Here is a 16,385-nt window from a genome sequence, read left to right on the forward strand (position 1 = left end):
ACAGCTTTTGGGATCTTAGTTCCCCAAACACGGATTGAACCTGGGCCCTTGGCAGTGAAACTGCAGGCTTCTAGCCACTGGACTGCCAATAAAGTCCTTGGAATCTGAACCCGGCACCCATAGTTCAGAGCCTCTGCTATGCTCTCCGGCATGAGCCTCTGAGCTTCACGTGGAAGGAAAACCACTCGGTCAGCTCTTTCACAGATGTGTGTCACAGACCGGAGGCTGTGGGTGGCTCCAGGTGCCCCGGCCACGTAGCTGGAATCACGGCTAAGCATATATGAATGACAGGTTGGGACTTCTTGTAAGAATACATTCACCATCTATCCATCCATCCATCTGAAGGCAGTTTCCCTAACAGCCAAGCCTGAGACGAGGGTTCTTGGGCAAGGGAATGATTTATTGAGGAAGTGCCCTTAGGGAGAAACCTACAGGAGAAAGAGGAAAACAGGTAGGCCAGGGCACCAATCAAGACATCTAGCCTGAACCCAGGAGGAGCTCTGGGGCACACAGGGTACAACCCAGATGGCCTTGCATCAGGCGGGGAGAGGGCGGTTATGCCCTCCACGGTAGCGTTCTCCCAACTCACTGGTTAGAGGGGGGCAAGGAGGGGTGGGTGATGGGCAGAGCAGCGCCCAGCAGCCTGGGGAAATCCTCAAGTGAAGGAGGCCGAAGTGCACCTTGGCAGTCGACCCCTGGGTTGGGGACCTGGGCCAGGAGGGGATCCGGGTGGGACCTGAACTCCACCTGCCCCCACCTCTGTCTCTCCTCTGGGGTCTCCTTTGATTCTAAAGCATTGACTGTGCCCCTAGCACCTGGGGGAGCAGAGGAAGCGGAGATGCGACAGACACGGACTCCACCCTCCCAGAGCTCCAGTCTGCACAGAGCGGGCCAGATCCGCATACCACGCGGATGGGAGCTCGGCAAGGTGAAGACCCATGAAGTGCCGCGGGAGCTTGAGGGTGGCAGTGAGCCCTTGGAACTGGAGAGGAAGCGGCCCTTGGACCCCGAGGAGCCTAGGGTGGGCTTAGCTCCCTGGGAGACAGCAGGCCAGCGGGGCGTCGCTGCAGAAGTCCAGGCTGAGCAAATGCCTGGCAGCCAGAGAGGAAAGAGTGCCCGGAAGTCCCCTGGCCTGGAGCCCAGGCAGCTGGCGGCTTGGTCTAGTCCTTCGCTCGAAAAGTATTTCCTGAGCCCCTTCTGGGCTCCGGGCACCAGGGCTGCAGTGAGTCCAAGGCAGGCATGAGGCAAGTCTGCGAGGCTCCCCAAGGCTCCGAGGGAGAGGGACACAGTGCCAGGCAGAAACGGGACTCAGGCTCCCCGCCTGCTGCCGCCCGCCCCGTCCTTGATGGTGCAGGGCCTTGGGGTTGTGGGTTTTTTTTCATTTATTTATTTTTAATTGGAGGATAATTGCCTTATAACATTGTGTTGGTTTCTGCCTCATGTCAGCCTGAAGCAACCATAGGTACATGTGTGACCTGGGACGGCTGGAGGGGTGGGCTGGAGCGGGAGGCAGGACTCGGGGCCTTGGGGTTTGAAGAAGCGGCGTCCCATGGACAGAAAGATCCGCATCGCCCTCTACAGAGGCCACTCTGGCAGCTGCTGGGATGGTGTTTTAGGGGCAGGGGGAGCCTGGAGGCGCCTGGTGAGTGGTCGTGAAGGGAGAACCTGCCCCGCCCCGCCCCCGACCCTGCCCCATGCCCACCGCTTTGGCCCAAACACTCTCCTGGCTGCTGCCGGGCCGTGGTTTTTCCTGAGATCTCGATCTCCCCTCAGAGGAGACAGCTGGGGAGATTCAGAAGGTCCAAGAGGCAAGTGGGAGCTAGGGGCGGGGCTAAGCCCCTTCCTCTTCCCAGGAGTGCTTTAAAGGCGCCAGACGGGGGTCGGGGGTGTGGCCGGTGGTCCTGGGGTCTTCCCAGAGCTCAAGATGCGGAGGGACAGGCTAGAGGCTGGGGCACTCGGGGATCTCGCCCTCGCAGCTGGACAGATAACGCAGGTCACTCTTGTAGGTGTTCAGGTTCCGCTGCAGGCAGTAGGCCAATGTCTTGTCACAGGCACACAGCTGCTGCTCACACCAGCTCCCCTTGGTGGCTGTGAGGGGGTGGAGGAGGGCACTTAAGCGGTCTGCCCCTTCCCGTGGCGGGGTGAGTGTGGCCCCTGGATGGGAGCTTTGAAAGCAGCGCAGCCCTTGACCAGCCTTTGGTGCCCTTCCCAGCTCCTTGGACTCTGGCTCTGTGACCTTGGGCATGGGGCATGACCTCCCTGGGTGCCATTGCTCCTTCGTTCATTCATCCGTTCAGTAAACAGCTGAGCACCTATCCCTCGGCAGTCCCAGGAGGGAGGGGAGAGCAGAATGGACATGCGAGTTCCCACTCCCCTGGGGTGGGGGGCAGATGTCGGAGAGGTGTGTGGTCGTTGTTGTTCATTTGCTCAGTCGTGTCCGACTCTTTGTGACCCACGGAGGGCAGCGTGCCAGGCTTCCCTGCCCTTCACAGCAGTAGGTGCAACTGTGCTCACCGGGAGGAAGGAGCAATGCGGGGGCCCTGAGCGGGTAACCCATGGGACTGACTGAGTGTCAAAAGCCATCTGAGCTGAGATCAGAAGACTGAGCGGTTGCTGCTACTCTGGAAAGCCAGGGTGGAGGAGAGGGACTGTTCCTGGCAGAAGGAACCGCATGTGCAAAGACTCTGAGGAAAGACGGGCCACGGTGCTTCAGTTTCACCATCTGTCAAATGGGGATAGGAGAGCTGAACCTGTGCATAGCATGGGGAACTCTGCTCAGTATTTTGTAATAATCTATAAGGGAGAAGAATCTGAAAAAGAATATGTATACACATATATTCAGATTAAAATAAACAGGCAAAGCCTTTGGCACATAGCAAGCGGTCAATAAATGCTGGCCATTACAGCTGTTGTTGCTAAGTTCTCAGTTATCAGGGACAGCTGGTGAGCGCATGCAGCTTCCAGCCCCGGGACTTGCTGCCTGTCTCCGTGAATGGACCCTGGGACTTGGTGACCTGGGTTTCAGCCCAGGCTTTCTCATGTGTATCTGTGTGACCCTGAGAAAACAGTTCACTCTGGTTTCCGTTTTCTTGTCAGTAAAATGGAGATCAGGGCTTCCCAGGTGGCTCAGAATTCGCCCGCCAAGCAGGAGACGTGGGTGGAAGTCCTGGGTCAGGAAAATCCCCGAGCAAGGAAATGGCAACACACTCCAGCATTTTTGCCTGGGAATTCCCAGGCACCAAAGGCTGGACAGAGGAGCCGGGCGGGTCACAGTTCATGGGTTTGCAAAGAGTAAGATGTGACTTAATGACCAACAACAACAACAGGAAAAAGATCCAGAGGAGCGCTGCCTCCTATTGGGCTGCTCTAAGAACCCATGATGAAGAAAAAATGAGCAGTAACCTTGGTAGCGTGAATAATTCATCAAGCATGCCTCTGCAGGGCATGTTATGTCTCCTCTTACTTTAGTTTTTGAGTTAACTTTATGGAGCAGAATACTGTTCTCATCCTGAGTTTCCAGAGGAGGAGCTGAGGGTCAGAGAAGGTAAGCAAAGTATTCAAGGTCACACAGTGGTCAGCGGCAAGCCTGGGATCTAAGCTGAGGTCTGGGATCTAGTGAGGTCTGGCAGCCTTCCAGATCCTAAGGGGTCAAAGTCTCTATGGACCTCTCAGTACTCCTACCCCTATTGCTGCCTCTCCTTCCCAGCCCAGATATTACCGCTGGACATATGAGAACAGCAGGGAGGCTGAGCAGCCTGGGCTTTGTCACACAGCACGTGAAAGCCATGCGTGCGACAACCCCTTTATCAGGCTCCAACTCCAGCCCTGAGGCCCCGGCACTCACAGCAGTGGACTTGCCCCCGGAAAAAGGTGTAGTGGTAGTGCTTGAAGCTGATGTCACAGTTCTCGGACCTCAGGTGACGGTAGCAGCAGTCGTGTTCGTGGCAGCACCTGGCAGGAGAGGACAGTAGGCGGGTGAGTCCTTGGCAGACTCGAGTCTCAGGTTGCCCCTGCCCCAGAGCAGAAACTGCGTGTCCACCTCGGAAGTAGAGCTTCTGCAGTGCTTCCTGTGGACCAGGTGGCGGTGTACTCTCTAAGTCGTGTCTGACTCTTGCGACCCCATGGACTGTAGCCCGCCAGTCTCCTCTGTCCATGGGATTCTCCAAGCAAGAATACTGGGATGGGTTGCCACTTCCTTCTCCAGGGGATCTTCCTGACCCTGAAATCGAACCCGGGTCTCCTGCATTGCAGGCAGATTCTTGGTAAAGAATCTGAGCTACGAGGGAAGATTCCCTCCTGTGTACCAGGCACCTGCTTTATCGAGGAATTCTCTCTGAAACATTTTGGCCGCTCTAGGATAGAGGTACTAGTATTATCCCCATTTCACAAAGGAGGAAACTGAGGCTCTGGGAGGTCAGGCCACCTGCCCAGGATCATACAGCCTGTATGTGGTGTGTGACAGTGCTGACCTCAGGCCTGGCTGGCTCTCATCCCTCCTCTGGCAGATCCCTGGGCTGCTGTGAAAGCCAAGTGAGATCATGGCAAAAAGAAGTGGGACTTTTTAAAAAACAATGTTCAATGGCAATGGGAAGAGTTTGTGGCTATTCTAACTAGTTTGGGGTTGAGAGTGCAAGGCACCCTTCAGAAACTCTGGGGAACCCCCTAGAATGGCTGGGGCTGGATTGGAGCTCAGCGGAATTCCTAGCAGGGAAAAACATTAGACTATTCAGGTAAGACCTAAACCAAATCCCTTATGATTATACAGTGGAGGTGATTTAATATATTCAAGGGATTAGATCTGCTAGACAGAGTGCCTTGAAGAACAACCATGGACTGAGGTTCGGAACATTGTACAGGAGATGGTAACCAAGATCATCGCAAAGAAAAAAATGTGTAAGAAAGTAACATAGCTGTCTCAGGATACCTTACAAATAGCTGAGAAAGAGGAGAAGCGAAAGGCAAAAGAGAAAGGGAAAGATAAATCCAAGTCAATGCAGAGTTCCAGAGAAGAACAAGGAGAGATAAGAAAGGCTTCTTAGGTGAACAATGCAAAGTAGTAAAGGAAAACAATAGAATGGGCAAGACTAGAGATCTCATCAACAAAATTGGAGATACCAGGGGAACATTTCATGCAAAGATGGGCTGAATAAAGGACAGAAATGATATGGACCTGACAGAAGTGGAAGAGATTAAGAAGAGGTGGCAAGAATACACAGAACAACTGTACGAAAAAGGTCTTAATGACCTGGATAACCACGATAGTGTGATCACTCACCTACAGCCAGACATCCTGTTGTGTGAAGTCAAGTAGGCCTTAGAAAGCTTGACTAGGAACAAAGCGATTGGAAGTGATGGAATTCCAGTTAGCTCTTTCAAATCCTAAAGGATGATGCTGTAAAAGTGCTACGCTCAAAAAACCAGGGAAATTTGGAAAACAGCAGTGGCCACAGGACTGAAAAAGTCAGGTTTCAATCTCATCCCAAAGAAATGCAATGCCATAGAATGTTCAAACTACCGCACAATTGTGTTCATTTCACATGCTAGCAAAGTAATGCTCAACATCCTTCAGGCTAGGCTTCAACAGCCCCTGGTACCAAATGAATAAATGGATGGAGAGGAAAGAGGAGAGGAAAGAGGAGGGTCCCTGGTTAGAGGCAGAGCCCGATTGGGAGGAATTACCAGTCTGTGGCATCTCTGGGTGGGCCTCGGCCACCAATTCCGCAGTAACAGCCATAGGACAAATAGAAGAAGATGGGGGTCTTCCCCGTCACTTGTCTGACCATCTTGTTCAGGTCCAGTATGTCGCCCTCCGCTGGAACCACACCTGCCAAGGGGCCCAGCCACAAGGAGAGAACGTGAATCTCAGGGGAGTCCAGTGGGCTGCAGGCCTGGCACCTCTGCTCTGCCTGGGCCAAACCAATGACCTTGGATAATAAATAGCAATAAACACTAAGGCTATTGAAAATACAATGACAATTGCTAAGTGATTACTAGGGATTTTTTCATGTAGTGATCTATTGAGTCCTTGCATCCTGTGAGATACTCTTTTTTTTAAATTTTTTATTTTGGTTTATTCTCGATGAAGAGAAAAGTTGCCAAGATCATATAAAGAGATCTCATACACCTCCCCATTCAGTTTCCTCTCATCATGATATATGTATGAAAATAAGGAAGCAATACTGGAACCGTAAATCCTGGTTATAATCCCCATGTTAGGGACGAACGCACGGAGGTTCAGTAACTTGTTCAGGTCACAGTAGCTGGTAGACAGAGGGCAGGATTGAAACCCAGGGCCGTCGGGACCCGCTCTCCATCTCGGTGTTCACACTGTGCAGGAGGAAGACGCTCCCCCACCACCCCCACTCCCACCGCAGCCCATAGAGAACCCTCACAGTATGCACGGGGCTTCCCTGGGTGCTCCGTGGCAAAGAGTCCGCCTGCCAGTGCAGGAGACACGGGTTCAATCCCTGGTCCAGGATGACCCCGCGTGCCGAGGGCACCTAAGCCCGTGCACCGCAACTATCGTGTCTGTGCTCTAGAGCCTGGGGGCCGCAACTACTGAGCCCACGCCCCCTAGAGCCTTCCTTCCACAACAAGAGAAGCCAGAATTCCACACACTGCTACTAGAGAAAAACCTCACCCAGCAACGGGGACCCACCAGAGCCAAAAATAAAATACAATAAAGACAATCATTAAAAACAAAAGGTCTCTTTTAAAAAAACATGCGTTACTCTTTGGGAAGCACTGTGATTTAGAAATCAATATTTTTCATGAATATTTTGCACTTCAGTCATAATATCTGCTGGTTAGAATTGATCATAAGGGGAATTCATTTTATTGGGAGAGAGGAATGCATTACATTGAGTTAGGAGAAATAAAATACATGAAGCCAATGGATTCAGGGAAGACTTTGGGGGAAACAGACAAGATGCAGAGGGGACTGGAATGTACCTGTGTGCAGCCTCGGGAGCTGACCCAAGAGCGCAGATGGAGTCCAAGTCTCGGAGGGTCTGGGTCTGGGCTGGGGAGGCCCTTTGGGGGACCCTAGTTTTGGATGCTCACCCCCTACCCTCAACTAAATGGTGTCATAGTGAAAGCTCTACACTCAAATAAAGTGAGTAATAATCAGGGGAGAGCCCTACTGGGCAATGTTGGGGCTGGGATGAACTCACGCCATGGGCCGGGGATGCCATCTGAGCAGGGAGCTTGCCTGGGGAAGAAAGTGACATTACTCGGTGGTGTCCGACTCTTTGAGACCCCACGGACTGTAGCCCGCCAGGCTCCTCTGTCCATGGGATTCTCCAGGCAAGAATACTGGAGTGGATAGCCATCCTGTTCTCCAGGGCATCTTCCCGACCCAGGGATCGAATCTGGGTCCATCTCACGCAGATGCGTTACTGCCTGAGCCCCCAGCGCTGCAGCTAGACGGTGACTGGCAGCGGCTGGGACCTGCAGGCAGGTCGTGTCCCCAGAGTGTGGAATCCACATCGCCGCTCTAGTTTGCCACGGCGGCTCTAGCTCTACAGATGTTAAAGAGAAACCTTCCTAATTCTGACTGTGCTGAGGAATGACCCCAGGCACCCTGGAATCCCAGATTTGGTGATGAGGCCCCAGAAACAGCCCACGGCCAAGAGAGTTAATGTCCACCCAATAGGCCAGCCAGGGATCCGAATGCGGAATCTCACCTTTTGCTGCACTTCCATCCCCTTGTGCACCCCAAGTTCAGGCCTTTCTATTTCAGCTTAGAAGTAGCCACACAAATTCACACCTGAATTCTGCAGTCATTCCTCACCAAGCAAGTTCAGCTTGGATTCAGGGTGATTTCGGTGGTCTTATTTCTTACAGTTTTACAGTGAGGTCAACCCAGCCCTGGGGAATGGAGGAGCTCAACTTGTGGTCAAGCAGGCTTCGGGACACTGACTCGGGTTAACAGTGATTCCTGCCTTGGCTGCTTTTTCCATCCTCAGCTGTCGCTGAGAGGGCTGGAGCCCCTTCTCCCAAGGGTTAGGGACAGTGGCTGGGCAGTGCCGCTCACCACTAACTCATGCATGCACTCTGTGTTAACTTAGGGCTCGCTGTTACACTTGCTGTGCATTTTGTATATATTTTCTCATTAGAGTCCTTCTAACAACCCAGTGAAGAGGATGTTATTGTGACCACTTTACAGATGAGGATATAGAGGGTAGGGGGACATGGCCAAGGTCATACCACCGAAAGTTGATGGGCCAGCATCTGAATGCAGGTTCATCTGTGTATGTCATCTCTACACCGTACTGCCTCTTTGCATCTGAGAGATGAATTTCTGCAGTTTGACTGCAGTTTTTCTAATGGTTTTCTCTGTAACCCTGGTGATGTGTTCCTCTCGGGAATTTGGGAGCCCCCAAAAATAACATAAAGCACATTAAAAAATGAAATCCAAATCCTTTCCCATATCACATATTCTGAGATGGATCAACAAGTAAAAACTCCAGTTTGCTAGCAACCGGATTTGCAACATCTGATCTGTTAAAGATCAGGTGGAAACTTCACCATTTCCCAATGGACAACAGAACCCCCAGGGTCAAGGGAGCTGAAAGGGTTCTAAAAATCTGGTGGTTTATCGCTAAGTCGTGTTCAGTTCTTTTGATCCCATGGACTCCTGCTAGGCTGCTAGGCTCCGTTGTCCATGGGATCTCTCAGGCAAGGATACTGGAGTTGATTGCCATTTTCTTCTCCAGGGGATCTTGCCAACCCAGGGACCGAACCTGGGTCTCTTGCATTGCAGGCAGATGCTTTACTGACTGAGCCACGGGAAAGCCCCCTAAAATGTGGAGAGGTGTGCATATGTAAGAGATTACTATTATCTGGTCAGAGGGACCCAGGAGAGCAGATCCATTTCTGTAGTTTGTGTCCAAAGTACCACCGACGTCAGTTCAGCTGGACCCCAGATTCTGAACTTCTAGCTTCTTGTCCATTCCTGCCACACTGCTTGGCCGCCGATAACTCTCTGACAAAGCCACTGTTCCAGGGTATTGAGCCTCTGATGACTCCTTGCAGGGGCCGAGCAGTGGGGACTGGAGACCACGGCAGTGAGACCAGCCCAGCAGCTCCGATAGGAAAGAGACACAGGGCATCCCGGCTTCCCTCCCTGCCTTCCCGGCTGTGGGTGCTGCCCCCACTTACCAGCAAAGACCACCAGTGTGCAGAGGAGGGAAAGGTCCATGATCCCAGCACAGAGCAGTGGAGCCGGCTGCTGGAAGTCCCCTCTCGGCCAGCAGCCCCTTATATCAGATGACCCCTGCCCGCCGAACTCGCTCCCACCCCTCCCAGCTCAGCTCTGGCGGAGGTGACCATGCTATTTGTGTTTCCTCTTTTCTGGCAAAGTGGACTTTTATTATTCCTGTTTTTTATTGTCTTTAAAAAATGTTTTTGATTGCATGTTTGGCATAGAAGATTTGGAAAACATGAACAATTAGAAGAAATTTAAAATCATTTGTGAATCCATTCATCACCATTAATTTTTTCAATGAAATTGACAATAACATTGTGTAAATTTAAGAATACAATATATTGATTCGATACATTTATATATCATAACCTGAGTGCTAGTGCCACAATAATTAGCATTTCTATCACGTCACATAATTACAATTTCTTTTTGTGGCTGGAATCATTAAGATCTAGTCTCTAGGCAAGTTTGGTGATTACAACACAACATTGCTGTCTATATTCACTCTACTGGCTCTAGGACTCATTTACTACTTGTTGCAAGTTCGTACACATACACAAAATTTGTCCTAGGCCTCCCCATCCCCTACTTCCTGGTAACCACCATTTTACTCTATATTTTAACATGTTTGCACACACACACTCACACACACACACATACATAAAATGGCATCTTTTTATGGACTTATCCATTGATGGGCACTCAAGTTGCTTTGATCATTAAGATCTTGGTGTCAATGTTTTCCTGGTTCTATTACTATACATATACATACATGTATATGTATATGTGTGTGTGTATATATATATATATATATATCTTTCCACATGTCTCCCTGACCAGATTAGGTAAATGCTACAGGTAAAACATTGTAGTCTGTCTCTTCATTTACTAAAATAACTTGAACATATTTCTATGTTGTTAAATCATCTTCTGCAGAAATATTGTGAAAGGTAGTGTTGTATGCCATTCATTTACAGAACCCCCTATTGTTGGGCATATGGGTTATTTCCAAAATTGTACTATTCTAGACCACTCAGCAGGACAGTGAAAGAAATCTTTGAGATGATATCTCGTCCCTGCCCAGAATTGTTTCTTTAGGGTCTACTCCTTCAGTGGGCTTGCTGAGTCAAAGCACACACACAATTTGAAGGCAATTGATATGTGTTGACAACGTACCCTGCCGAAGGTTTGCCCCAGTTTAAAATGGGACTCCTAATGAGGCAAATGATGTGGACCCAGCCCAACTAGGGTGGAGGTGCTGATCACAGACATGTTTGGAATTACAAATGGATAGTCTGCTACAAATGCTGTACCAGGAACCTTCTAAGGTTTGCTGGAGAGGCCATGAGAGCAGAAATTGGGTTTCTTCTGTGCCTGTCAGAGGGCTATCCAAAACCATAGAGCACAGGCTGACCTCTTTGCTGCCAGCTAACTGGTCTACCCCAAAAAAATCAAGTCACTGCTGGGCGGTCTCCCTCTCCCTCTTCCCTGTCTCTTTAAAATCGAATTTTCCTTTATCCCTAGACTCAGTCATTAGCTGATCATCTCATACATGAAAAAGCAATCTGCATGCAAAATGCTAAGCAGCAAATACATGCAATCTTGCTGGCATATTCTCTGGCATTCCTCCTCCATGTGTTCTCTGTAGTCATTCCTTTATGCTCTTACCAATGTGCGACCTTCCTGTGAACTCTCTAGATCTGTGGTTACCCTTCTGAGCCCCAGCTTCCCCCGAGTTGGTATCAGTTGGGCAGAAGCAAAAGGAGCCAGGACTTCTGCTGATTCCAGAAGTCTTTGCCCTAGTGGGAGAGAAGACTTGATAGATGTTGCAAAACGTCTTCAAAATCTGCTGTCCCAGACATCCCCAGAGGTCCCAGGGCACAGTTCAAAGGGCCCACATTCAAACTCTAGCTTCTTCTCCTACCAGCTTGGGACCCTGGGCAAATCACTTGACCTCAAGAGCCTTGCTTTCTTTATTTGCAGAACATGAACAATGTGGAGACAACTGTCCCTCTCTCCTCTGATGGCCGTGGGGTTTAGAGACCACATACACACAACACACTGCACACAACACATGCGCAGAGAGAATGCCGTTATAGTGGCCACAACACAGGTTATGGAGCATCACATGGAGACGAAGAGGCAGGAGGTGGGATCCAAGCCCAGGCTGCCTCCTTGGCGTTCCAGCTGCTTCACTGGGAGAAAGCTGCTCAGCTCCGTGTCTTCCATTTTCTCACGGGTGAAACAGGGTGGTGAGAGTGTTACTGAACCAAGCTTGAGTCTTGTTGCCCAGAAAAGCCAGTCTACGGACCTCAGGTCATGGTGAAGTAAGGGCATCGTTTATTGCAGGGCGCCAGGCAAGCACTCCACACAGCCAATGCTCAGTTCAGTTCAGCTGAGTCGCTCAGTCGTGTCGGACTCTTTCTCAAAAGACCTGAATTCCCATGGTGGCTTTCAGGGAAAGCCTTTAAGGACAGGATGAGGGGCAGGGGTTAGGGGGTGTGTGGTCAGCCTGTGGGCATTCTTCTGATTGGTTGGTGGTAAGAGAATTAAGGGGTCAATAGCGTCAACCTTCCGGTTCTAATCGTCTGGAGTCTCTTTCCTTGTGACACCTTACAGGTAACTTCTTCCACGTGGTGGAGTCTGTGAAATAGTTCATAGGACTGGCTCAGAACAGCCCTGAAGGAGGAACTGAAGGTCCTCGGCTTTGTTGAATGGCTAAACTTTTGTGATTTTTGCCTTGCTTGACCGTTTACTTTTGGCTTTGCATTTTTCTTACTTTTCTGATTAAATGTATTCTTTGGAACTTGGGGAAGACCTAGAGGTTAAAGTTTTTATAGTGAGCGGCAGGTGGAAGAGCCAAGTGGGGGCAGGTCTGTCCTGGGAAAGCACCAGAGGCTCCAGCTTGGTCACCAGAGCTCCCCCTTCACAGGCTTGTGGGCATTAAATGAGGTGATGCGGGGGCAGAGCTCAGTCAGCAGCCAGGAAGCAGCAGATGTGAGCTACGGTCACTCCCACCACCACCGTCTTCATCTGCACCTTCACTGCTTAAAATGAACAGAATAAATAACGAACCTTTTCTGTTACATTGTCTAATCTGCATTCATCCTATCCACTCTATCATCTCAGTGTATTTGTTTCTCTCTAGAAAATTGATCTAGTTTTTTTTTTTTTTTTTTTAATATCCTCTATGTTTCCAATTGGCTTCCCTGGTGGTTCAGACAGTAAAGAGCCTGCCTGCAGTGCAGGAGACCCAGGTTAGATCCATGGGTCAGGAAGATCACGTGGAGATGGAAATGGCAAGCCACTCCAGCATTCTTACCTGGAAAATCCCATGGACAGAGGAGCCTGGCAGGCTACAGTCCGTAGGGTTGCAAAGAGTCAGACACAACTGAGCTACTTCACTTTCTTTTTCTCTGTTTCTAATTGACAGGTTCAAGTTTTCCTCTGTTTTCTTAAACATATAGAATATAGGTGTAAGACTGTCATAATATCTTTATCTACTAATCCTATCATTTTTGTTCCTGGGTTTGTTTCTATAGGTTTTTTTTCATTATGACTTTTAGGTAACCATTGCTCATAGAGGAAACACTCTGGGGACTTCCCTGATGGTCCAGTGGTTAGGACTCTGAGCTTCCTCTGCAGGGGGTGCTGGTTCGATCCCTGTTTGGGGAACTAAGGTCCCCCATGCTATGTGACCAAAGAAAAGAAGAGAGAAGACTATGATAACAATAAATCTTTGTCTATTTTAAAAGGGAAGTTTCTTTAAAACAGATTTCCAGAAGTGAAATTGCCAAATCAGAAGATGGAAAGCTTCCTAGTGTTCTTCCTTTTTCTGAAATTGGTAGAAATTTAGAAACTCCCTAGCTTTTGGCTCCATCAGCAGCATATGATAGATGGAACCGATCATTTCCTGAGACTTTCCAGCAAATTCGTGTCTTCACTTCCTTGGAAACAGTGGGGACTCACTTGGTGATACTGCTCATCCACGATCCATCAAGATCTCCAGGTGCAGGATGAAGGAAGCCAGAGAGGGCTTAGACCCTGAAGTGCAAATTCTATTAAGAATAGTTACCATCAGCGGTGGGCCCAGCGAGCTTAGGAACCCGCCCAGAGTCATGCAGCAGCAGGTGAGTGGCAGAATTTGGGTCAGAATACAGGTCAGCCAGAGCTGCCCCTACCACATGCAGGGCGCTGTTCTAAGTGGTTCACGCAGAGGAAGTGCAGAGAGGCACTGCCCGAATCCCCATGATACAGGTGAGTCACTGTTCCCAGGGGCTAGTTTCTTAGCCAACATAGATGCAGGTGGGAATGAGAAGCGCTGGCAGAGCTTGGGGCCTGCTGCCCCCAACCTCACTGCAGAGACGGTGAACCCCCATCTCCTAAGAGACACCCCCTTTCAGCCAGTGACCAGAGGCCTTCGCTTGACTCAAGTGCTAAGTCGCTCAGTTGTGTCCAACTCCCTGCAACCCTACAGACTGTAACCTGCCAGGTTCTTCTGTCATCCCTTCCCAAAAAGTCCCATTTACTGAAATGGTCCCACTGCCTGGATTCCATCTGTGATGTAACCTGCCAGAGGTGGCTAGATGTAGCTCAGAATTATTATTATTAATGTGGAAAGTCTGCAGCGGAAGAGGAAACTGAAAGAAGCTGGGCTTACCAAGAGATGTTCACACTAAGTGAAGAAAAGCAGAGAAAGTCAAATACTATATGACATCACTTATATGTGGAATCTTTCCCCAAAAAATGGTAGGAATGAATATATTTACAAAATAAAAATGGACTGACAGACTAAGGGGAAAGATGGGGGAGGGAGAAATTAGGAGTTAGGATTAACAACACACTACTGTATGTAGAATAGATAATCAACAAGGACTAACTGTACAGCACAGGGAATTCTACTCAATATTGTGTAAGAACCTTTATTAGAAACAAATCTGAAAGAGAACAGATACATGTATATGTAGAGCTGAATCTTTTTGCTGTACCTCTGAAACTAACATAGCATGATAAATCAACTACACTGCAATACAAAATAGAAATTAAATAAAAAATATAAATAGAAAAATAGGTTAAAAAATATGTATACCTATGTCTGACTCATGTTGAGGTTTCACAGGAAATGACTAAATTCTGTAAGCAATTATCCTTCAATAAAGATATAAATTAAAAAAATAATGGAAGGAGCTGGGCTTCCTTGGGGTCTTCTGCGCTTCATCTCTGAGATACTCTGGCAAGCGAGGAGGAGGAAGAGATTGAAATTCCTTTCTGGGAGAGTAACCTGCTTTTCTGCAACCGTACCAAAGCAGAACTAAAGCAAGTGAATTCAATGATCAGAAACCACTCAAAGGTCTGTCTGCTGCAGAATGGTAGATTGTGTGATCATACCACACCAACAAACCACAGCTATATATAACAACACGGAAAAACCTCACAACATTATGCTGAACCCAGAAGAGTACAGGTTGTAAGAGAGATTTATATGAGCTTCCAGACAGTCAAGCTAATCTGTGCTTTTAGAAGTCAGGACAGTGGCTACCATTGAAGGGCGTGGTGACTGGTGGGGTTACTAAGAGGGTTTCAGGGATGCTACTGATTGTCCTTCTCTTTTGGTATTGGTGATGTTGGTATGTTCATATTCTGAAAATTCTTCCAGCTGTTCAGCTTTCATTTGTATATTCTTGTGTATCATTTATAAATCCATGAATTTGAGTAATAACAACAATAGTGAAGATCATGAGAGTAAAAAGAAGTGGACTTGAACATGATCAGATATCCTTCTGGACGATCACATAATCAATCATTCTAGATAATCCAATATCCTTCTAGATGATCAGATATCTTTCTAGGTGACCCAGTATCCTTCCAGTTGATCAAATACCCTTCTAGGTGGTCCAATGTCCTTGTGTGTGTGTGTGTGTGTATCTGTGTGTGCTAGGTCACTTCAATCATGTCTGACCCTAACAACCCCACAGACTGTAGCCCGCCAAGCTCTTCTGTTCATGGGATTTTCCAGACAAAAATACCAGAGTGGGTTGCCATGCCTTTCAACAGGGGATTCAACACTGAACCAAGGATCAAACCCATGTCTCCTGTGTCTCCTACGTCATCCAATATGTTTCTAGATGTTAAGATATCCTACTAAATTATGAACAGCATCTGAAACTGTGCAGTGAAAACAAATTTCTACTTTGATATCAGGCAAATCTGGCTTCAAATTCTAGCTTGTGTATGCCATTAATTACATTACTTTGTCTCTCTGAACCTCAAGTTTCCCATCTGAAACTGGGGCCGACATGCACTCTTTGAGGCTTGTTGTCATGATTACAAGTAGAAGGGTTGGCACACAGTTGAGAGTAAATGCATGGCACCTGGTGACCCCTCTCCCCAGGAGAAAGGAGTTTAAAGTTCTGAGCTCCCCTTACACCTCAGGCCCAGAGACTCTTGCTTCTAAATGACAGAGTTGGTCATGGAGTAGGGAATTTCCACTTAGACCTCTCAGACAAGTGGCCACAGAATGTGATTTCAGAATCACTCAAAACCCGCCTTCCCAGCAACTTCAACATAGCAATTGCTTGAAGGTTCTTCTTGTTTTCAGACTTGGCCTGAGTCGCTGTGACCTTCCTCAAGGTCACATTACCCTGGGAAGCAGCAGAGCCTGGGTATTCAGAAGGAGGCTTGGAGGTTAGATAGACCAGATGTGGATCCTGACCCCCACTTGTGTTTTCTCGTCTGTTAAATGGGGTGAATGAACATGAGACCACCCAGCTATTGGAGTTTTTAATGAGAATTCTGAGATATGGGGCTTGTACCTAGATAGCATATTTAAAAGCAGAGACATTACTTTGTCAACAAAGGTCCATCTAGTCCAGGCTATGGTTTTTCTAGTAGTCATATGTGGACATGAGTTTTGAACTATAAAGAAAGCTGAGTGCCAAGGAAATGACGCTTTTGGACTGTGGTGTTGGAGAAGACTCTTGAGAGTCCCTTGGACTGCAAGAAGATCCAACCAGTCCACCCTAAAGGAGATCAGTGCTGGGTGTTCATTGGAAGGACTGATGTTGAAGCTGAAACTCCAATACTTTGGCCACCTGATGCAAAGAGCTGACTCATTGGAAAAGACCCTGATGCTGGGAAAGATTGAGAGCAGGAGGAGAAGGGGACGACAGAGGATGAG

At 48.6% G+C, this 16,385-nt stretch overlaps 1 protein-coding gene across 1 annotated transcript; it reads right to left on the reverse strand.

The window, feature by feature from the left end:
• Positions 1-1,939: 1,939 nt before the first annotated feature.
• LOC136164075 (group IID secretory phospholipase A2-like) lies at positions 1,940-9,202 on the reverse strand. Its single transcript, XM_065928891.1, has 4 exons — positions 9,163-9,202; positions 5,680-5,824; positions 3,845-3,951; positions 1,940-2,088 (listed from the first exon to the last, which is right to left on the reverse strand). The coding sequence occupies exons 1-4, from the start codon at positions 9,200-9,202 to the stop codon at positions 1,940-1,942; spliced, it is 441 nt and encodes a 146-aa protein (XP_065784963.1).
• Between the last annotated feature and the right edge of the window lie 7,183 nt (positions 9,203-16,385).

Source organism: Muntiacus reevesi, chromosome 3 (assembly GCF_963930625.1).
Source record: "Muntiacus reevesi chromosome 3, mMunRee1.1, whole genome shotgun sequence".
In the NCBI taxonomy this organism is placed as follows: domain Eukaryota; kingdom Metazoa; phylum Chordata; class Mammalia; order Artiodactyla; family Cervidae; genus Muntiacus; species Muntiacus reevesi.